Source organism: Chenopodium quinoa, unplaced genomic scaffold, assembly GCF_001683475.1.
Source record: "Chenopodium quinoa cultivar QQ74 unplaced genomic scaffold, ASM168347v1, whole genome shotgun sequence".
Classification (NCBI taxonomy): domain Eukaryota; kingdom Viridiplantae; phylum Streptophyta; class Magnoliopsida; order Caryophyllales; family Amaranthaceae; genus Chenopodium; species Chenopodium quinoa.
The window spans coordinates 505,025-529,937 of record NW_018743894.1 but is presented as its reverse complement, the minus strand read 5'-3'; the positions used below and the strand labels follow the sequence as shown (position 1 = coordinate 529,937).

At 37.8% G+C, this 24,913-nt stretch overlaps 1 protein-coding gene across 1 annotated transcript in view; it reads right to left on the bottom strand.

The window, feature by feature from the left end:
* LOC110686823 overlaps window positions 1-24,678 on the bottom strand; it is a 30,319-nt gene extending 5,641 nt beyond the window's left edge. The window contains exons 1-7 of the mRNA XM_021863413.1: window positions 24,371-24,678; window positions 17,515-17,583; window positions 17,308-17,432; window positions 17,056-17,216; window positions 16,659-16,728; window positions 12,898-12,952; window positions 11,370-11,453 (exon numbers count right to left, since the gene is read on the bottom strand). Of these exons, the coding sequence (XP_021719105.1) occupies window positions 11,370-11,453; window positions 12,898-12,952; window positions 16,659-16,728; window positions 17,056-17,216; window positions 17,308-17,432; window positions 17,515-17,583; window positions 24,371-24,442 (636 nt within the window). The 5' untranslated portion in view covers window positions 24,443-24,678. The remainder of the gene's footprint in view (window positions 1-11,369; window positions 11,454-12,897; window positions 12,953-16,658; window positions 16,729-17,055; window positions 17,217-17,307; window positions 17,433-17,514; window positions 17,584-24,370) is intronic.
* Between the last annotated feature and the right edge of the window lie 235 nt (window positions 24,679-24,913).

Below are 24,913 nucleotides of genomic sequence, written 5' to 3'. Positions count from 1 at the left end.
TACTACATTCAACATTACCATTTATACTCAAGCACTAACATAACCAAAAACTAATAATAGTTGACCTCCACAGCATAGGGAACACAATCTTTTTGCCATTGTTACTAAAGTAGTGAATCCTCCTTTTCGAACTTGTCTTCTTTCCTGAATTAGCTTCCTTGACAAAAGCTAACGCTCCTCTTGTTCCTCCAATTGTATCTCAGCTTCTGTCTTTTTTCTTTGGTTACCGTTGGTGTTGACTTGCCCATGAGCCTGACCCACATTACTCTTCTTGGCCCTTCGTTGATAGACTTAATGGGCTGGCCCAAATACGGATCCATCACATTACCCCGCCTCGAGATTCACCTTGTCCTCAAGGTGGAAGGACGGAAAACGCTCCGCTAAGGTGGCTGCATCTTCCCAAGTGGCTTCGAATTGAGGGAGCCCCTGCCATTTGATTAACACCTCTGGCTTCGCATCCTGCCCTACCGCTCTAGCTTCCAACACGGCCTCGGGCTCTACCACCAACTCCATCTCAGCTGTGAGTTGGGGAGGTATGGTCGGATTCACCGGAGTGTCTCCAATTGCGCGCTTGAGTTGCGAAATATGGAACACTAGGTGAATCTTGCAAGTGGGAGGCAGAGCTAAGCGGTACGCCACCTTCCCAATTCGCTCCTCCACCTGAAATGGGCCATAGTAGCGCGCCCCCAAATTTTCATTAGGGCGGATGGCTAAGGAACGCTGCCGATACGGCTGGAGTTTGAGGAATACCCTGTCGCCGACCTTGAATTGCTCATCTCGCCTTTTTTTGTCAGCGTACTCCTTCCTTAATTGTTGGGCTTTGAACAAATTAACCCTCAACTCATCGAGCATCTCATCCCTTACCTTCAACGTCTCCTCCACCTGGTCCACCGGAGTCTGCCCTCGCCCTAAACGCCACAACTTGGGCAGATCCCGCCCATACACCACCTTAAACGGGGTGAGCTTGGTGGAGGTATGAGGGGAAGTATTGTAGGCGTATTCGGCCCAATGCAGCCAATACGCCCATTTCTTGGGTTGATCGAAGATGAAACATCGCAAATACGACTCTAGTCCCTTGTTTACAATTTCCGTTTGGCCATCCGATTGGGGATGGTAAGACGTACTTCGCTTGAGATGGGTGCCCTGTAACCGGAACAACTCTCGCCAGAAAATACTCATGAACACCTGATCTCGATCGGAGACGATCGTGGAAGGAAATCCGTGCAGCCGCACTGCACAAAGTGGTCGGGTAAGGGTGCTTCAACCCTATGAAATGGCTATACTTTGATAACCGGTCAACCACTACGAGCACTGAATTGATCCCCTTGGAGAGCGGTAGCCCCTCCACGAAATCCATAGATATATCCTCCCAAATAGCCTCCGAAATTGATAAGGGTTGCAACAACCCCAACAGACTCCGCTGAACCGCCTTACTCCGTTGACAAGTCTCGCACTTCCGCACATAGTCATCCACTGCCTGTCGCATCCCCACCCAGAACCAATCGGCGGCGAGACGGAGGTAGGTCTTGACCTCCCCTTCGTGGCCGCCAGAAGCCGTGTCATGATACTCGTGAAGTAGAATTGGGATAAATCTAGAGGAATTAGGCAAAACCAATCTCCCCTTGAACATAACCTTCTGCCCATCTAAATGAAAGCCTATTGGGCTCTCCTCACCCCTCAGCATGCCCGTTTTGATTTGGGCCAGCCATATGTCTTTCTCAATTTCCCCTTCCAATTCCTTCCAATCCACCACTTGAGAATGAACCATTACACTCAATTGCACTCTTCCCTGATCTCTTCGTGAAAGAGCATCGGCAACACGATTAGATGCTCCCGGTCGATATTGCACCTCAAAATCGAACCCCACTAGCTTTCTCATCCACTTTTGATACTCACCTCCCACCTCTCTTTGTTGCGTGATGTACCGAAGACTTTGTTGATCGGTCCGAACTACAAAGTGTCTACCAAGGAGGTAGTGTTTCCACCTTACAATAGCCAAGCATATTGCCATGATTTCTTTCTCGTAAATTGATTTCTCCTTAGCCCTCACCCCCAATAACTTGCTAAAATACGCTATGGGTCTTCCATCTTGCATCATAACCGCTCCCACTCCGAAACCCGAAGCATCGGTTTCCACCACAAAATCCTTGGTGAAATCGGGAATGGCAAGGACGGGGGCCTTAACCATGGCTTCTTTAAGGCTCTCAAATGCTTGAGTGGCTTCCAAGGACCACCCAAAACAATCTTTCTTCAATTGTGAGGTGAGTGGTGGCGCAATTTGGGCATAATTTGCCACAAACTTGCGGTAATACCCGGTTAATCCTAAAAACCCCCTTAATTCCCTCAAATTTTTAGGAGTTTCCCACTTCATAATGGCTTCAACCTTCTCTCCGTCCATTACCACTCCATGGGCCGAAATTATGTGGCCAAGGTAGGCCACCTTCTTTTGCCCAAAATCACACTTCTTGAGGTTACCATAGAGGCTATTTTCGGCCAACCTCTCTAGCACCAACCTCACGTGCTCCTCATGATCTTCCTCACTCTTGCTATAAATCAATATATCATCAAAGTACACCAAGAAAAATTTCCTCAAAAACGGTCGAAACACATTGTTCATTAACGATTGAAAAGTGGTCGGCGCGTTAGTCAACCCAAAAGGCATCACCAAACACTCGTAGTGACCCTCATGAGTTCTAAATGCGGTCTTGTGGGTATCTTCGGGTCTCACCCAAATTTGATGGTATCCGAACTTCAAGTCCAACTTTGAGAAAACCACCGCTCCATGTAGCTCATCAATCACCGGTATCGGGTACTTATCCGACACCGTTTCCTTGTTCAAAGCACGGTAGTCGACGCAAAAGCGCCAAGACCCATCCTTCTTCTTTACTAGCAAGACCGGGCTACTAAAGGGACTAGTAGACCGGGCTATAAATCAATATATCATCAAAGAACACCAAGACAAATTTCCTAACAAACGGTCGAAACACATCATTCATTAACGATTGAAAATTGGCCGGCGCGTTAGTCAACCCAAAAGGAATCACCAAAAACTCGTAGTGACCCTCATGAGTTCTAAACGCGGCCTTGTGGGTATCTTCGGGTCTCACCCGAATTTGATGGTATCCAGACTTCAAGTCCAACTTTGAGAAACCCACCGCTCCATGTAGCTCATCAAGGAGCTCATCAATCACCGGTATTGGGTACTCATCCGGCACTGTTTCCTTGTTCAAAGCACGGTAGTCGACGCAAAAGCGCCAAGACCCATCTTTCTTCTTTACTAGCAAGACCAGGCTACTAAAGGGACTAGTAGATGGTCGAATTATGCCGGCATCCATCATCTCTTTGATCAACTTTTCAATTTCATCTTTTTGTGCTTGCGGGTACCGGTAGGGTCTAACACTCACCGGGTTGCTACCTCCTTTGAGGGTTATGGCATGTTCATGGTTGCGGTGGGGTAGTAACCCGGAAGGCATGTTGAACACCCCCTCAAATTTCTCAATGACCCCCCTTAGAAACCGTGGTACCTCACTTCCCCCTTGTACCTCACCTTGATCCTCCACCCGATTAACCTCCACGAGAACACCCTCCTATTCTTGCAAAGGGTGCGTATCATAGCTTTGAGAGACACGCGGGTCCTCTCTAGATTAGGATCCCCAACTATCGTGGTTGGCACACCCGCCACCTTGAAGCTCATAACATGAGTCTTCCAATTTGTAGTCACCGCCCCTAGCTTCTCTAACCATTGTACTCCGAGAATTACATCAACATTGCCCAACCCCAATGGCAAAAAATCCTCCACTATTGTCACTCCACCCTTCAAGATCAACTTAACACCTCTACACACGCCTCTTCCTCTCACGGTCTCCCCATTTCCCAAGCACACTTTGAATTCCCCTCTCTTCTCCGGGGGCACCTTAGCTTCCTCCACCAACCCAAGTGACAAGAAATTGTGGGTTGCCCCCGGGTCGATCATGACTAGCACCTCTCTCCCTAAGATACTCCCCTTAAGCTTCATAGTTTTTGGGTTGGTCAACCCCACTACGGAGCACAAGGATGCTTCCACCGCATCTTCCTCCCCTTCATACTCCTCGTCTTCCACCTCTTCCGGCCCTTCGGCCTCCATCAAAACACTCAGCCCTTTTCTATTACACCGATGCTTAACTCCCCACCGTTCATCGCATCGAAAGCACAGCCCCTTAGCCCGTCTATCTTGTAGTTCTGCTTCTCTGAGTCTTCGTGGCTCATTTACTGATTTGGTGGAATGACTCACATTAGGCTTGTTTAAGCTTACAGACCCATGAGATTCCCTCCCCTTGGGCCAACTCTTGCTTGGGCTCGGACTGGTAGGAAGCCCATAGGTAGAAATAAGGCCTCCACCCACCTTGCTGTTGGATCCCCCGAATCCGGATCCATTTGGGTTAGATCCGCCCCGCCAGGGCCCGGCACTTGTCTTTCCCTTACTGACCCGATCCTGCTCTTCTATCTTCCCAGCCAAATCCATGGCCCGATCCAAAGTTGTTGGGCCCAACATTCGGATCTCGGCCTTAATATTCTCTTTCAGCCCATTGATGAATTGGCCCTTCATAATTACTTCTGGTATGTCTTCAAGGGGAAATGCCATCTCAATAAATTTCCTCTTGTAATCTTCCACCGTCCCCGTCTGAGTCACAACCAGCCACTACTCCTGCAACGTGCCGGAGTTGGGTGGTCGAAACTCCTTCAATAGTCTACACCGCAGATCTGTCCAATGGGCAAAGGGCCGCCTGCGATTTTCCCAATGATACCATTGCAAGGCGGGGCCATCCATCGCAACCACCGCGGCGGTCACGCGTTCCTCGTCAGAAAGTTGGTGAACGTCGAAATACATCTTCGCCCGCGAACACCCAATTGTCTGGGTCCTTACCCTCGAACACCGGCATGTCTAGTTTTCGAGGTTTCCATCTGACATCGCCACCCCCGCCCTCGTCGTTCCACTCTCGTGGGTCCCTATTCCTCCACCCTGGCATTCCGAACGCCCCATTGAGTGGAGTGCGCACCTCATTCTCGCCGTTGGATTACTGGTGGTCGATTTCTGGGCACCGTAGCCACGGCGGCTATGGATGCCTTCACCTCCTCTCGGAATTTCTCGTTCTCCCTTGCCACCATGGATGCTTGGAGTTCCTGATCCCTTCGGAGACGGTCAATCCGGCCTTCCAACCGAATTCTATCTTCTTCCGGCCGCTTCTTCTCCGTCTCAAACAACGCCGCGAAATTATCAGTGATGACCTTTTGAGTGTCCATCATAGCTTTACTCACCGCCTTGGCCATCGCACGCCCGATAGAGGCAACCTGGTGAGTGAACTTCTCTTCAATTGGCTTCAGCCGTGACTCGACTACTTCCAACCTCTCATCCGCCGCGTCAGCTCGCTGACTCAAGGACGGTCCTCCGGCCATGATCGTCCCGCTCTGATATCAAGTTGTCAAAGACTGATTTTTACGCACTATAATTGTAATTAATTAATGGTAATCTTGGAGGTAAGCTTGAGTACTTTGATTAATAAATGAACTAAGGGGTTACAAGATAGAAATAGCTTTAGGCTATTAATCTCAAGCAGCTTTAGGCTACAACTCTCATGAGGTTACTCTCAACAATTTTCTGGCTAAGTGGCTACTACATTTAACATTACCATTTTTGGGTAGGAACGAGCCCCATAACGCCCAAAGTAACGAACTAGCTGTCATAGGACACTGTGTATGGGTTCGGGAAATTGAACATAGGCAGGTATATTATTCACCATCTGCCACGGCCAGTACCACATCTCGCACCCCCATCCGTATAGGAGGCCTTATCACTCGAATAGCATTGAAAAAGGCTGGTTTTGTAGAGGATGGACCCCACCAACTGACCAACTGTGGACCAGATACCTATATGACTGCTAGGTATTTTGAGGAGTTGGGGTGGGTACGACCTGATAGCGAGCAGACACCCTTTTGCTGTATGTGGGAGCGAGCAGCCTTTGCCCATCTTTCCCCTACATAGTCCTGACTTGACCGCCTTTCCCCCAGGGCAACCATTCTACACATATGATCTTTTGGTTGCCAACGCTTGGGGGCAAGCACCACCACCACCAGTTCCACCACCCCAGCCTCAGCCCGAGGTGGCGTTTTCTCCACCTCGCATGTCTCACTCCGTCCCCCATGTTGACTCTGACCCAGTTTGGTGGTGCAGGTGGCAGTGGAGGTGAAGGGTTCGGCTACACTGATGAGGATGATCAGGACTAGCTATGCTGGGATAGTGCCCGAGCCAATGAGGACATTGTCTGATTCTGGCTTGGGGGAGATTTTGGATTTGGTATCTTTCTTTTTCTCTTTTCTTTTATTTTTGGTGTGTTTTCTTAGGTTAGATTTATTGCTTTCTAGGTTAGTTTTATTGTTTTCTTATATATGAAAAATACAAAAAAATAAAAAATTAAAAAATCCAAAAATACGTTCCAATGAATTGTAAATTATGCTTCCCTGTGCCTCTTACTTGAGAATATTGTTATGATCCTTGGTATATGATGATAATCATTGTGGATTACTTGATCATGATTTGATGTTTGATTGCCTTGAAACTTTAACATGCATCAATTTTTCCCAACTACTTGTGAATATAGTGTTTGACTAGTTGACTTGGTTAGGAATGTGTGTTAGTTCCTGGTATGTCATTGAATTTGAGTATTGGTTTGCAACTATAAGTAATGTTTATATGATTCATTATTATGCACATTGAGGAGGACGAAGACATTTGTTCTTTTAGGTAGCCTCCAGATGATTGTAGATACATTTGTTCCCTTCTTGCTACCCATGTTGTTGCCTTGACTTTTTGTTGTTTGTTAGCCACATTACAAGCCTATTTTGCCCCATTGGTTACTAGTCCCAAGCTTGCCTGGGGGAGCTATTAGTGAGTGAGGTGAGGGAGTTTGTAGTGTGCTTATTATTTGCACAATTTGGGTGGGTTTTTGAGAAGTTCTTTTGTTTTTTATCGTGTTTATTTTGATGAGTTTGGAAGTTATATTTTTCTTGAAAAAAAATAAAGCATGATGTTATGAAAAAAAAAAAAGAGAAGTGAAAAAAAAAAAGTAAACTTCAATAGGAAAAAAAAAATGTTCAATGTTCAAATGTTCTAGTTGGAGGTTGATCAAAAGATAAAAATAAAGCTTCGATGAAAAATTCAAGTTTGGAAATAAAGTTTGTTCATTCACTCCACTTCTTCATTATTATATTTTTATGAGTGAAATTGTAAGAGTTGGGATTGTTTATTATGATTGGAGTATATTTGGTTGATGTTAGAGTTGGTTATGTAGGAGATGTTGATCATTATTTATTTTAATCATGGGCTTTATTAGGATTTGCTCCCTTAAGCATAGCTTTTCTCTCACTTATTCTCAAATGATTCCTACCCTTTACCCTAGCCTTACATTACAAGATTTAAAGACCTTCCGACCTTTGTGCATAGAGTTGTATGAATGTGAAAGTGTTGTTTATCAATGCAAGTTATGATTTGACATATTTCGAGTCGACTAGTAGGTTGAGCGTTCATTGTTTTATACACACGAGAGTGTGAGTTGGGAGGGCATTGTTCACATAAAAGGGTTGGTTGGAGAGCGATCAAGTACATCTTTTACTCGCCACATAAATGAGAGTTGAGTGTGTGAGCACTAGTCTTGGATTCTATATGCTCTTGTGGTTTGCTCTATTTGACAATTGTTAGGGAGGAAAGGTAATTGGATGGATTTGATTGGTTGATTTTGAAGCATGTTTATTTGATTTACCCTGAATCGTTTGTGTTTGATTTTTACTTTTTGGGGTGAAGCATATTTATTGACTCATTGATGAGATCTTTTCTTAGGGACAAGCAAAGGTTTGGCTTGGGGGAGTTTGATGTGTCCATTTTATATAGTATTTTACCCCCGTCCCTTGGTCATAATTAGTAGTGTTTTTGGCTCTTTAGAGCCACTTTTATTACTAATTGGTATTTTCTAGTGTTTAGATTTTGTTGACTTTTGCAGGGATTTACATTTTTAGAGTATTTTCCCGAGATATTTTGGAGCAATCACGAGCACTAGAGAAGCACGACCAGAGTTTATAGCCCAGGGCCGGTTAGAGCCATCGAACCGGTGATTAAAGGCTCGGTATAGGTGATACCGGGGCATTTGGACCGAGTATTCAAGACCCGAAGAGGAAACCCAGATTGGCCCGAAGAATTGGAGCCCAATCGTCCAATTAGTGGCCCAAGAGAGCCGCCCGGCCAAAGAGGCTGGCGCCCGGAGGCGCGCCCGGCCGGGCGGGAGAAGCAAAGGTCGGCGCCCGGTGACGCGCCCGGCCGGGCGCGAGATTTAACCTGAAGAGCAAAAAGGCGCGCCCGATCGGGCGCGTGTAATTATTAGGGGTTAATTTCGTCATTTAAGTTTGTTTTAGTTTAGGATTTGTACGGAGTATAAATACTCCTTTGTAATACGATTTTAGGATCTCTTTTTTACTTTTTCTTTACTCTCTTATGTGTTTTCTTAGATTTTCTCTCTCTTATACCTTTGTTCTTAATCTACTTTTAATTCCAGATTTATTTTGGTAACTATTTCTCTTCTCTTAATCTTAGTTGTTTATTTCATTCCTTTGATTATGTCTTGCTTTATTGCTTTGATTAGTTTAGTTTTTATCATGAGTGAGTAGTTCTATTTCTAGGGTTTATGGGGATCCATAAATAATATGAAGGGGTAATTTATTGTTGTTGATTGTCAATGCTAGATTAATTTCCTATTGATTGATTTAATGCTCTGTGACTAGATTAGGCCTGATCTTTTATGCATGAGTTTGACAATATTGATTCGATATTCGACAGATGAGAATTGATGTTTAGGTCTAGTTTCAATAGACAGGTTAATTTATAAATGCTTAAGTCAAGATTCGAAAGATGAGATTTAATACCGGTAAATTAATTGTGTGATTATAATACGTAGCGAAAGCCTTTTATAATCTGATTAATGTATGCATTGATGAATGATTATTATATTCTACCCTGGAATATTATTTATTGGTGAACCTATGCCCTAGATCCTTTTTATTCATTGTTTTCTTCCTATTCTTAATCTTCGTAGTTTAGTTTCATATTCAAACTTATATATTGGTTACTTCATAATCTAGATTATATTAGTTAATCAGGAATAGAAAGACCCGTTTTTCCGTGGATTCGACCCTACTTCCCTATTTACATTAGTTAGAGGATTTAGGAATTACTTTTGATTTGGGGATACGGCTTTACCCTGTCAAATCACCTTATATTTAAAAGGTATCAAAAATTGTTTTGTCACAACACACATGAATTGAGGCAACCAAATCTAACATCCACTTACATAGAATCATATCCTCGTTATCAATTTAAGTCATATATAAATCATCACCATTAACCACATCGGAGAAATCACCTTTCCTTGTTCACTTTCACCTTGCCCAAATTTCCTTATCTTTTAAATTTTTCAAGTTTTCTTATTTTTGGGCAATTACATTGCATGTGGCACTTCTTACAACAATAATTGACACTCATAATCTCTTGGCAAAGATTTTAATCTAAATTTTGGGTCATCGTTTCTCCATTTTCTCTCCCTCTTTTAAAACCCTCCACAACATCTATTTGTGTTATCAAGTAGCACATTTTTTCCTCACAACTAGTGTTGCTTCATTGAATGTAATTTTCTCCTTTTCTCCTTTTCCATAGCATAATGGGCGTCTAGAATTTTGGTGATAAAGCCAATAACAATAGGGCATACTCGCACAACTCCCATCTAGAATTTTCTCATTGGCATCTTGCAATAACACACTAACTGGGTATTGTGATTTTGTAAACTTAAACAATGTTCCATTTTCAACTCGCACAATTCCCAATAATCACTGCAAATTCTTTACCGCTGGCCACCTCTCTAACAAGACCTTTAAATCCATCTAACCTAAGATATCATACTACATCTCTTACGTAGCCCACTCCAACTTGTGTGCTTTCCTTCTCCACACATACATCCAAATTATTTTATGCTAATTGTCTTCAACAATAGTCTTCCACACTATGAAATTTTGGTTTATCTGTTTCATATTACCTTTACGAGTTCCATTACTAGTTACTCTTTACCTTCGTCGGAATCTCATCCTCTTAACACCCACTCTAATGTATGGAAAGAAATTAAACAACAATATACGAAAAGTAACACAAATTATTTACAGGAAAACCCCTTTGCAATGATAAGATACAAACCACCATTCGAAACTCCAAGGACAAAAACCTTAATAATATTGATGTACAAACATAAAACACCAAAACTATTGTCAGGTACAATGTGTTTAGGGCGACTACAATTGGTACCCTTAATAATGATACTAGTAATCTTATCAGCCCCTCGCCACCTAATAATTTGTTTATTCTACACCAATTACTCCATAATAAAATATAGTTTTTTACGTTTCTTCTGTTTTTCATCTTCCCCTCTCATCATTTTTATAAAAACTTTCAATATAAATAAGAAAGCTTTACTACTAAAATAGATAGGCTTAAATGAATAGCATTCTAAAACTGTCTTGCTTCCACTTATTACACTCCTATAATTTTGCTTTATTTTTCATTTGTTTTCCTTTCTTACTTGCTACTTCCTCCGATCCCCTTGTATTGTAGCTGGACTTTTACACTATTCACCCAGTCTCTTAGACCAAAAATTGTGAATCATATGTAAAGAAAATAAAGTTTGTGTGACTTGTTAGATTCATCTCATTTTAAACTTTAATACATCAGCTTTTTATAATTTTTACTTACTGAAAATTATAGGTGATAATGGTTAAATTTGTGTGATGGGAAGCGTAAAACTCAACATATTGCAACGTTTATGGAGCAGGGGAAATACTATATTTGGCATTTGGAGAGATCAACCCGACAAAGACTTTGGTGCTCTTTTTGTAGAATATGTAGCCTCTACCTAGTCATTGGTTAGCATATAAGGCCTTGAACTATGTATCATGATGCCCTAAATATGGCATGTTAAAATCAATATGAAGTGGCAAGACACAAAAATCTTCCTAATAGGAAATAATTAGTGTTTTACCTGTCCATTTGGTAGATATTGATTAAAACAAAGTGCAAGGAACTTCAAGGTGCTTTAATTAAAATATCCCAAGTGTCTAGAAATTTTTCATTCAGGTATCATCTACTTTCTTTCGACATATAGTTCAAGCCTTCAAGTTCTACAAGGGATAGGGATGATTGGAGAATCTTTGAGAATAAGAGAAACCTTTTCCAATGAACTTCCCTCATCATTTTTCACATTTTCCCACACTCATTGCTTATAAATTAGACTTAGAAGATTACATACCGCTCCATGAGCTGCATGTTGTTGGGCATGATCAGATGTCACTACCCAAACCTTTGGACAACCATCCTCCTTTAACGCCACAACCTGGTTTCACAAATAGGAAAGACACAAAATGGAAAATTATGCTAAGCACAAGTAAAAATTCCAAGCAGCATAACTGAACTAAATCAAATAGACATTAAAGTTAGAGCAAAAAGATAAACAAGTGCTAGTTTGATAACAAGCGCTAATTCTTACTCGGTATATTAAAAAAGATAATAAAAAGTACTTCCCCGGTCTAGATAAGTCGGCAAATATTCCTTTGTGGAAAGTTTCTTCTTAACTGACACGTTTTAATTTTGATAAGGTATACATGAAAATATGTAAATTCTACCCTCACTAATTTTTCTTACCCCTCTTCTATCTCCTTTCACTATATCATATCAATCCTAAATTTCTCACTCCATCATCATCCTTAACATCAGCTTCATCTTCTTCACAATAGTTTTACCTGTTCAATCGCGTAAACCCTTAAATAATGAATTGATGAATCCTTTTATTCAATCTAACAATTACCTAGAATATAAATCTCACCTCGTCTCTCTCTCTCTCTCTCCACAAAAAACAAGCATCCTTTTATAAAAGTGCAAAATTGCATGTAAGAGTTCATATCTTTTTCACCAGCAATGTTTCTGACAAGTGAATCTAGGCCATGATCAATAACCAAATTTTGAACCCTAACTGGACTTGCCGCCCTTTTCCTACCATACCTCCCTCCTTTGGCTTCTCTGGAGATTTTTCAAAAAGGGAGTCTGGAAATCGCAACCTAAGACGATGGTAAGGAGGGCAATGTTGGGAGGTAACGAAGATGAGGAAGAGAATGGTTGGGTTGTTAGTTTGGAAAGGGAGTGGAGAGAAGGTTTTAAGGTGAAGAAGAAGGTTGGGATGGCTAAGTAATAAATGAAATGGGTGGGGTTGCAACTGGTTGTTCTGTTAACTTGTCAAATAGATTGGCCGTTATGAAGGTAGGTGCATAAAGGTAAAGGCACGATAGTATAAACATTTTTTGTCTTTTTCCTTTCACTCTCACATCACCTTAATATATGTGCCAAAAGAAACCTTTGAACTAATTTGGAACAGAGGAAGTATACTAGAAGAAGCTGATATTATGATGTATCATAAATGATAGATGATATAACTTGGGATTAGTGGTTCGTTGAAATGATAATTGATAGAGTGCTACATAGATAGGACTGTGTATATAAGTAACTTTAGAAAATTTCAAATCTGTTCAGATAAACTGGGTTCTGTCTTTTCTGATCAGGAAGTGATTATCTAATGTTTAGCTCACAAGATCCGATTCTAACTAGACTTCTCTTTTGAGCACAGGTTAGTTTGTTGTATACAGAAAAGTAGAGGAAAAAAACCAGCAGAGAAAGAGGAAGAACGAGAATTCAACCAGGAGGATTAGGAACGTTCAGGTGAATTATAATCTTCAAAATTTTCTTAAATGCTATGGCAAATAGAGTATGCAAAATAATTCATGTACCTCCTTTTCTATCCATGAATCAGCACAAGAATCCCCAGAGAAAACTATGTCCACCCTGCAAAATAAAAATTAAACAGTTGTAAAAATTGCAACATGAACATAAAACACATGAACTAACGGATTACTCTTTTGTCTAATCAAGAACAAAAAAGAGTCAAATGAAAGAAGGATACAACCTAGAAGGAGAAGATGCCTTCAAACTGAAAAGTGATTATGACAAAGAGAGAGATACAACAGGAGGATACAGTGATTTAAATAACTTTTGAGAGCCTAGCCATAAGGACACTAACAGGTATTTTATTCCATAATAAATCATGAGGATTGGCAAGTCCTGAAAAGATAAGAGCATCCCATTCCAGAAAAATGCATTTGGCCAATAACCTTCTCCTTCCCCCACCCACCACCACCATCTTTCTTAAATAGTCGGTTACATTCTCCATTTAAATGAACATCAAGTTATTCTGTTCCAACTAGCATTAATGGAGATTTAACACAGGCTTGTGGACTATTTGTTAGGGCTCTAAATCTCCGTGTAGAAGGAAGAACAAAGCGAGGAAGTCACGCATCAATAATTGTAATCTTTAACTATTATGTAATTTGTAGTTCCATACTATGTATATGCATGTGATCCTTGTTTCAATATTATGTATGTGATACATAAATTTCGCTTAGTGTACCTAAAATCTACATGTATTACAATTATGATTTTGGGTGATAGTTATGGTTTTTCATTTATTAGTTATAACTTATAGGATTGGGTCTAGTTATGATTTTTGGTAATTAGTTATGATTTTTAGTAATAGCTATGGCTTTTGAAGTTATAATATACGATTTTGAGTTATTAGTTATTATATACGATTTTGAGTTATTAGTTAGGCTATTTCGGTTTAGTTATAATTTTTAAATTTAGTAATTGTTTTAAAGTCATCAATTATCGTTTTCGACTTATTAGTTATGGTATTCGGCTATTCGCCTATTCAGGTTAGTTGTGTTTTAGGTGACTAGTTATGGTTTTCAAGTTAATACTCATGGTGTTCAACTTATTATTTATGGCATATGTTTATAGTTAATATTTTTGGTAATTAGTATGTTTAACAATGGTTTTCAAGTTATTAGTTATGGTTTTCGAGTTTACAGCTTCCCATGTTTATTTTGTATAATCAGTCATTACTCCTAGTCTATCACACAGTTATGGTTCTCAGACTTCAATTTGGGGATAAATTAATTATTGGTGTGTAATTAATGGTAATTAGGGTTCAAAGGGTGAGTAAAACATTGGTATAGCCCCCACTAGAATAATTGCATGAATTCCATCATATTTGATAGGAAAAATTGTCAAAAATAATACAAACTTTAAATTATCCGCCGAAAATAAGTAGATCTTTTAATTATTTCTAAATAATACAAACTTAGGGGACTATCCGCTTTAAACGGGATATTTTACCTACAACCTATATAACCGTTTAACATTTTTTCTTTTTTTTACAAATTCATTTAAGAATTTAATTAACTTATAAATATATAGTTTTAATCATAATTAATTAAATTAACAGTTAATAAAATAAATTAAAAAAAAAAAAAAAAACACATCCCTCCCTCACCACCAGCCACCCCTCCTCCCCCACAACACCTAACTCCCCTATATGGGCTGCATCCACTATCACCACACCAGTCTACCTCAAGCTGCTGCATACACAACCACCAAACCGAGCAATAGCAGCAGCCTCCCTTCTCCTCTCACCATCCAACACCGCAAGCAGCCACCTGCTGCAACAACCGCACCTCTGCCACCATCTTTCTCACCGCAAACTAACATAACAACCCCAAAAGGCAGCGCAGCTCTCACTCCCCTCCCCACGAAAAACCCACATAGCCGCTCCCCCCATCCTCGAAGCCCTCAACGCTCCATCCCCGACCCTCGAATAATGGATAGATCAAAGTTCCTGGTGCTGAAATTCTCACAATTGAGATCTCTGAGTTCGATGATTGTTGTTGTTGTGGTGATGGTAGTGGAGATGGAGAACTGCAATTGTTGTTTTCCTTGATTTGTTAATTGTTTGTTAAATTACAATGACCTAATTTAATCCAGAAATTTCAAAATCAAAATCAGGAACCTCAATCGAAACAAACAAAACTGATTTCAATATCGAAATATATTGAATTGAGAAATTATACCAAATCGGAGGTGATATCAAAAAGTTCGAGTTTTGACGAAGTTTCTAAGCATGGTTTGGGGTTTTAGTTGGGGATTTGTGGGTAGTTGGCACCGTGGCAGTCATGAAGGGGAAAGGGAGGGGGTATGGATGTCGGGGAGGGGAAGGGGGCAGCGCCAGCAAGATATAAAAGTCGGGGTAAGTGGCTGTTAGGGAGATAGCTGTTGTTTTTTTTAAAAAAAAAATATATATATATTATATTAATAATTAATATAATAATAAATATTGTTTTATATCTTTTAAAAATTATTAACTTTAAATAAATTCAAATTCACAAAGTCAGTGTAACCTATAAAATAACGACACGTGTCTCATATACCTGCTAATCAAGTTACCAACAAGTTATGACTTGTTTAAAGCAGATACTCCCTACACTTTGTATTATTTCCAAATAATTAAAAGATTGACTTGTTTTAAGTGGACCGCTCAAAATTTGTATTATTTTTGACAATTTTTCCTATTTGATATTAGGTAGTTATATTTTAGTAAAATAAGTTGTTAAGGTAGCTATTTTAAAAAATATTAAGTAGTTTTTCACAAATATTCCCAAGAGGTTCAAAAGCATCGTGAAGGGTTACAATAAGACTTCTACAAAGGGTATTGGTAGTATTTTTTGCACCACCATTAGCCCTCTTATGTTAATATTATATTTCATGTGGGTTCAAATGAAAAGATTAATTAATCTGCTGGTTAGCAATGGAGCTGGAGAAGTATCACAATCGCATAAGAATGATCACATTAAAAAATAAAACTTTGGTCAAATTCTTAAGGGAATAAGATAGAGTAAAGTTGAAACTAAAGGAAAGCATAAAAAGGATATGGATCCGAAGAAATAGATGAGTCAAACATGAATATAGAACTAGTCCAGTATGACCATAAAAATAGTCTCCTTGAAACTCATTAAGCCAGAAAGTTTTCTAAGATGCCCAAGAATTAGAAAATGCGTTTAATGAAAAAATACAAACAATTTTGACCATATTTTTTTACTATTAAATTAAAAGATGTGTGCTTCCAAAATATCAACTTTTATGATTGTTACAAATAAATAATTTAAAATATGAATGGTCAACGTTGTGTATTAACATGCGTGACAAGTCAAAATGGAACAGATAAAAATATAGACGAGATAATTATATATTAGTGCACTCAAGTAAGCACTAATTGTTGATCATGAATAGCCACTGCTAAAGAACTCAGCAGCAGCAGCATCAAGAATACTACCGACAACACAACTGGTGACTTTCTTGCAGTACTTTTTTCCTTAGAGTAGCACAAAGCTGTCATTCATACATTTCAATTTTTTATTTTTTTTTTTTTTTTTGTTTTTTTTGATGAATGGGATACATTTCAATTAATCTGATATCATATTTGTCAGCACTTTCAGCTTTAAGGGTATGATTCCAGGGTTATAACAACTTCTTTATTTTTTTGTCATTATTGATGCTTGAAAATAGCCAGCTGCCAGTATCTCCGAATTACCAATGATTAGATGACCACAACAAGCTAAAGAAGCTTAGAGAAAGTCACTTGAGCTTTAGAAGAGCATACCCGGCAAGAGTTTCCTTGTGAGTAGGTAGTCCAGACTTCATAGCATCAAATACAGTCACCACCTTTACTTCTGTCAAAATTTTAAAAATTACGATAGAAGTAGTGGCGCGAAAGTGTTAACAGCAAAGTTACAACCAAAGCAAGCCATGCCATTTCAATCAAGTACACACACACACATGCAAATGCTAAAGATTTTCACATGTTCAATGGACAGCTAGTGGATAGGCTTTCTTCTTTAGATACCCAATATTCAATCTATAACATTTAGGAACATTTTAGAGCTATTTTTCATTTAATTTGTTGATTTACAATCCTTAATTTTGTGACTATATATTGTTATTGTTATGCAGAAATCTTTAGTCAGTAAATTGCAAAATCTGAGAAGCAAAGCACAAACCTCTTACCAAGCTGAACTGGACAAGTTCATCAATTAACTTTTGCCGGGCTATATCGAGTCGTCCACTACTGAAATGCTTCTTCAACTTCACCCAATAGCCACAAACATTATAACCATCAACAAGCAAGACAGGGGCAGCACAGTCAACAATCTGATTTGTACTGCAGTCAATTGTTGAACAGAAATATCTTCATCAAAAGTTGAGAAGCAAAACTTAAATCAACTATAGGTTTGACCCAGGAGGAAACTTACTAATAGAGTGCCAAGGTTGGATCCTTATAGAGTTCTGTATCTGGGGGAAGGTCTTCCTTCTCCACCTTTTTTCGAGGATAGCTAGTAGCTGGCTTAGGTGTGCTGGATTGTTTACTCTTGAACTCCTACAAAAACAACTATCTGGAGATTAAAGGTCAAATCATCAAAACTAACCAGAGCTCTTCATACACTAGAAATTTTTGATACCTTCCATAACTTCAAAAATTGCAAATTTTGTTTAACATTTGTTGTGATCCTTGGAGGAGGTTCAGAATCCTACAGAGGGCCAAATTAATCAACATCAAATCTTTGTTAGCAGTCCTCAAGAAAGACGCATTCACATTAGTGATCAATCGATACAAAGTTTTAAGCAACTTGACAAATGAAAACTTGAATACTGTCTTAGATATAATTCCCAAAAATAGCAAGTGGAACTGTAGTGAGACACTTCAGGATATGAATTTTTAGTACAGTTATGATGATGCAGGAGTCTTGGACTAACTGCAATGTCGAGAGAAATGACAGAATATTGAGGAAGAGAGAAACTAATAGTGAGAGAGAGATCAGAATTTAGAAAGAAAACGAGAGGAACATATTTTTTCTTGAATGATGTTTACAGCTCTGTATTCATCTATGTATGCAAGATAGCAAGACAATCAATTGTTGTACAGGAAAAAGCTTCTTCTAAATTCTAATTACCATAACTAATTTCCTTTCTGCTAACTTCTTAAACTACTTTTGGCATGAAAAACCCAACTAACAAATTAAAGTGAATTTGGTACCTAAAACTGCTTACTTCATATATTGTAACATTATAACATACGGGCGGCTTGAGGAATAAATAAAAACGAAGTAAATGTGTATCGAGAGGGAGAATGAAAACAGGCTTCCTATATATAGAGGAGATAAGGGACGGATATATCATGAAGAATACTGTTGAGAATGTTAACTTACTTTAGTTTATTAGTTGAGAGTGAATCAATCATCCAGAAAGCTTGATCTGTTATCTTTAATTAATGTAATTCCCATTTCATCAATCAAAAATCTCAACTTGTTCCTTTGATTTTGGTCTCGATTTTCCTTTTTATTACAGTCATAACCAGTACTTCTAAAGAGACTTACAAGAATGAGAAACAAAACAAGAGGAAAGGAAGATGAAAGAAAGTACTGATGCTTTGAGACTATAATTTAGCCCATATTCCATCATCTCCAAGAAGAGTAGCAATAGACTTCAAGAGTAGGTTGCATCAACCCAAATAGATCAACCTCAAAATTAGAAACTGTTTCGGCGTTTCCCTTTAATAACCACTTCAGGACATTCACCTCCTATATATAAACTTAGACCAGAAGCCAATAAAAAGTAATCATTTCTCTATGCAGTTACGTTTGTCAAGTCGAAGGATGATCTAATGAGGCATAAAATTCAAACTTTCAAAGGACCTAAAAGAAGTAGATACTACTCAGAATTGCATCCACTTGTAACTTTCACTCTTTTCTTGAATATAAGCTGTGTAGAACTTTATTTAATTCTCAATATCAGCTATGTACAATTCAAGGAGGAAAACATCCATTGTAAAGAACACATTTTCTGATTAGTGATCTAAGAAAAGCTGAAAATGAAGAAAGTATGTTACAGTGACCAAAGTGAGAGGAGAGGTAGGGAGTAAAAGCCTTCACGTGGCAAGCGGCTTTCATGTACTATTGTGCACCAAAATCAAGATATGACACATACAGCTAAAAATGCACCACTTCTAGAAAATTTAAATCTATGTGTCATAAAAGTGCCAAAAAACCAGCTTCATAGTTTATATAGTCTTACGCTATGTTTGGATAGAGAGAAATGGAGGGAAAGGAAGAGAAGAGAAATAGAGGGATGCATCTTCCCTTGTTTGGATACCTAGCGTAAGGAGGGAAGGGGAGGGAATTGGAGGGATCCATTTTCCTTCCACTATTAATAAATCAAATCCCACCATTCTTGGAGAGATTTGGAAGGAAAATGAAAGGTCTCCTTCTCCCTCCCCTCACCTCTCTTTCCCTCCCCTCTTTTTCCATCCCCTCCCTTTCCCTTCACTATTATTATCCAAACATAGTGTTAATCTAATTTACTGTTACCAGAAAAAGATAAAATAATTTAACAAAAAGTGAAAGATCAAAGTTAGAGAAAGGAGGCAATTTGGCTCTTCTTAGTTACTAGCCATAATAGTTAAACCTGCGAATCTTGGAAAAGCATTGGCTATGCAGGATTTTAAATTTCTTCTTCAAGCACATTCCCCATTTGTATCCTTCTTTATTTGTCACTGCTATGCAAAGAGGCAGGAATGCAGGATATTGGAGAAGCTTCAATCTCAATGTAGCCCCATCCCCGCCCCACCGGGAATGGAGGGAGGTTTGGCAGGTGATGGGGCGGGGATGGGTATAAAATGTGTACCCACCATGCATGGGTGATGGGGCGGGTATGAAATTTAGAGTAGACCCACCCCATATCCACCCCGCCTCGTACCCACCTTATACCCGCACCATATTTCTTTTAGAAGAGTTTAGAATTTATGAAACTTGATACCGGCCCCTAAGACCCAATAAGCTTGAATAGTGAAAGTCCCAATTTTTTTAACCTAATTTGATATAAATGTCATTAATGTGATACAATATAGCATCATGGTAATGGGTTTGGGACGATTTTGGGGCGGGTATGAATATCCAAGTGGGTGATGGGGCGGGGATAGATCCTATCTTGTACCCGGTGAGGCGGGTATGGATGTGGATATTGTACCCGCCACGAGTGGTGGGGCGGGAATAGGTATAAGATTTTTAGGCGGGTATGGGTATGGAGGTACCATCATCCGTATCCAACCCGCCCCATTGCCCTCCCTATCTCAGTATAGTCATGGAAGATAATTCTAAACAATGAAATTTCCATATTTAAGCAACTACAAGCCCTAAATAAGACTCTGTAAATATCCATTACACCTAACCATCAGATATATTTTCTACATTAGTTTCTCTGGCCCATTTATTAGGGGACCAAGAGAAACTAATGTCGCAACTTTGTATTTGCTGTTCCACAAGCCAGTAAGCCACTGCTGCAGCTTAGCTTTCTTTAAAAAAAAACATCCTAAAGAGATTCAGAACTAAGAACATCAAAAACCAATCACTACAGGACTATTCCTAGTATTCTCAGAAAGAGCCCCATATCCCACTCCTCACTTATAATTCTAAACCCCTCAAAATATTTCGAAAGCAACACTCAGGTATAATATTCCCAATGCCCACCCCATGAGACGAGTAGATGACAAATTTTGAAACCTTCTTCTTCCACTATCTAATGGCTTAAAACCTCAATCTCATGCTTCCATCTGATGTTTTATTCTATATAAACTCGTTATCCCTCACTATTGGAAATCCTAAAAGGCCACTTTAGCTAAAGAATCGCATACATAATGCTTAGATGACAAGAGCTCAAGATCTCTGATGCTATTCAGGTAGGCATACTACTATAATGGCCTACAAAATCCCTTTTTTCTGTCCTCTCAGACCTTTCTCCATCTGATGAACCTACTAGCCTGAATAGTGACATGATAATGAAGCAAATAGGTAAATTGACAATGCTCTATGGCACGCAAAACTTTCCTTTTTCTCATTGAAATTATTAACTTGAATCCCCTGGGTTGATGGATTCTTATGCAAATTTTAATTAAACTATTTGTAAAGCAAACCATTTGAAAGCACAGATAATAAAAGCAAGTGCCCATCTTACAAACATTGGTGTAATCAGTACAAAGAATCATACACAGATCAACAGAGCTAATGAATATAGAAACCTTGAAAATTAAAAAACACAAGTTTGGATTCATATGCAAATAATTATTCCCTCCATTCAGAAACAATAAATATGTTATCCTAACCCCTCATAATCAAGTAAATGACACAATATTACTCAAAAAATTTACCCAGTATATTCTAACTTGACCATTCCCAAACCCACCCCCAGAGAGATAAAATACTCAATCTCATTTTTCCATCTGTTTCATAAAGATGTTTTAATATTTCATATGAAGTCTTTCCACAAAAATGTTCCTGTTTCCACCTTAATCCTATAATGACAATGAAAAGTCTCTAACCTTACCCGACCTCATAGGTCCACTTTATCTATCTAATAATCCCTTTGCTCCTAAATTCTCACAATAATTTGACTTTAACACAATTTTGACCACATTTTACTAAAAGATTAAAATCAATTATTATTGTGTGACAGGACGGTCTTAGGGGAGAAAGTCTCCACCAATAATTACTCTCCTCACTAATGAGAATAACAAATATCCGCTTGTACTTTTAGACCTCATGTTGGTACAAAATCCAACATGAGGTCTTCAAGTACCAATAGTCTTGTTCGTACTAAAAGTACCAATGGACACTTGTTATTGTCATTAAAAAAAAAAGAGTAATTTTTGCTTTAGACAACCTCCTCAATGTATACTTTCATTTATCATTTTTGTATACTTCTATTAATAATTAATTTTATAATTATAGTTAAACTTTTGCATATATACAAGTCAAATTATTGCAGTTGTCTCTATACAAATATCTCACTCTACCCTATAAAGTCAAATGGAACCTACTTACATTTTTTAATTCTTGATCTTTGAACGTAAAATGACATCTTCATAGAACGGAGCAAGTACAAATATGATAATAAAATCAATTACAATATACTTCTGGTGATCCTTTTGGTTCTACTCACTTCCCGATTAAGAAGGTTCAAAAAGTTCTCATGTATAATCTATTCATGCATGTATGGTAAAAAAAAGCCTAATCAATTTTCCTCTATTTATTTGGTGAATGTGCCAAAATCCGTGGCGGATCCACGAAGGCACAAGGGGTAACACATGCTACCCCTGGAAAAAAAAATTAAATTAAAAAAAATTAAAAAATTGAATTAGTTCTAAGAGACCTGTTATAACTAGTCTCTTAGAGTTGCTATAACAAATGCCAACAATACCGCTTCTTTCCAAGTCAAAAGAAAAGAGACCTGTTTATATAAAACATGTCTTTTAGGTTCTAACCTTTTCTCTCTATGATTTCCTTGTTAAAAGAAAAAAGACCTGTTTATAACAGGTCTCTTAGATTGATTTTTTTTTTCTTTTTTGAAATAGATTAACTATAGTTATATTTGTACATAATTTAATTTTTGTAAAAACTCTCATTTAAGTTATATACTAGTAGAATCTTAAAATTTTAAATTACAAAATATATATACCTATACTTTAATTATTTTAATCACCGTACATAATACCAAATATAATAATAATATATTATCCTTAAAAACTCCTTCTTTGATAAAACTTCTTCCAATTTTTGTTGCACTTTTCAATGCACATATTTATTTGGTAATTAATTAATATATTTACTATTTAGTTTAATTTGAGTAAATCAATAATTTATATTAAATAAAATAATTTTATAGTTTTATATTTACTTTTGAATAGTAAATTTGGAGGAATACATACAAAATATACTATTAAACCTATGAAATACTTTTTAATTTGGTCATATCCAAAAATAGAATATTAGTTATTCCATATTCATAAATAGAATATAATTTGATCATCTACAAAAATGAATTTTTAAAATTTAAAGGCTAATGATAATACTAGTATATAATATAGAGCTTTTTTAATTTTCATTTTTTTCCCTTTATTATTCTATGCTACCCCTAGTTAGAATTCCTGGATCCGCCACGGGCCAAATTAAATAACCTTAGGCAGTGTTTGGAAACAATAATCTCATTTCAATTTCTATATTTCAATTCTAGAAATTTAAATCCTTGCTTTCAATTCCAAATTACTTGTTTGGAAAAACAATAATTTTAAATCCAGAATTTTAAAGTATCCATTGTGTTTGGCAATACTTTAGAATTTTAATAACAAATTAATTAATTTAACTAATAACTAGTGTATAAAAATCCTCAATTTTTCAATAACCAAAACAATAACCTTCATCATCATCAATTCCAAAGATCTTCTACTCACTTCTTATCCAAAAAAATGGTTAATCATATCCAGACTTGAGATTTTGTAGCCCCAAACCCACTGCTATACATAGGATCCGAAGATTTCATTAACCCGTCGTCGAAGCCGCCGTCATTAAAGGCGAAGGTGGTGGAGGAAAGATAGAGACTGCTTAATGGAGGAGAGAGAAAGAAAGTTGATGATAGTGCGATAATAGTTTGACGAACTTGACGAGCGAACATAAATATTTTCATCATCATGAAGAAAGGATTTGATGAAAGGGATGAACTGGGGTTAAATATATAAGGTAGGTGTTTGAGTATTGGGGCTGGGTTAGGTTGGGAATTTCAAATGACATGTTTTGACTCATTATTTCAAATTTTTAGTTTTATGAAGTTTTCTTAAATATTTCAGAATTTGGGCTAAATTCAGATTTCAAATTCCAACTCATCCAAACACTATAATTAACCCAATTCCAGAATTTCAAATGAAATTCAGGTATCCATATAGAGCATTATTTCTTTTCAATATAACAATTTAAACAAATTTCCACTAATTGAATTTTCCAATGCTGATTTCAATTTTTATTTATCATCATCTCTGCACAATCACCTCTTATCCCTTTTTTTTTCTTTTTTTTTTTGGGTATTAAATAGTGGAACTAATTAATGGGAAAATAGAATCACTTTTATAATTGTTTCCCCTTACCATGATTCATTGTTTTTTAATTAGATCCTCGCCTTCAAATGTGAAGAACAAATAGGATATAACAGGCAGTAATAATCTAGTTTCATTTCCAAAAATCCAAACATCCTAAAAAATAAAAATGTATAGGCAATCATTTCCAAACATCCTAAAAAATAAAAATGTATAGGCAATCATTTCCAAACATCCTAAAATTGTACAGATTATTTACCAACAATTTTAATCATTATTCCCCAAACAAATGCAACTCAATCCTCAAATATTAAGTAAACAGATATTCCTCCATAATCAAGCTGACATGCAATTTAATTAGCAAATTACTCACCAATTATTAAAAATAAAAATAAATGTACCTTAGTGGATTGAGATTTCTTGACATTGCCGGCAACAACAACGATGCTACAGGGTCGTAACGTTGATTTCATAGTTTCAAAGAGTTTGGAGTTGCAGTGAGAATCATTCGTCTTTCCGCAAAAATTATGAGATTCATACAAAGATTAAATCAATTTTCGTGAATTTTTGAACAGTGTTTGAATTGTGAAATTCAAACAACAGTTAAAGTGAGATGGTGAATACGAAAAGTTGGATAATCGTCTGATGGGGAATGACTAATCAAAGCCACAACCCACAACCCACAAGAGTAAAGTACTAATCAAAGTCTATGATGTATGAGATAATGAGAAAATATATAACAAAGGGTAATTCAGACTTTTCGCAAACCATAAATATCTAAAGTATTTCATAAATCAAAGTAGTACCACTGTTGTTGTGAAATGCTAAATCGCCCTTCAAATTTATCGCCACCGCCATCATTTCGAGCAAACTAACAATTTTTCCCTTACTAAACCCAAACCCATCTTTCACCCTTATTTTTTTTTCTCTTTCCTCAAACACCA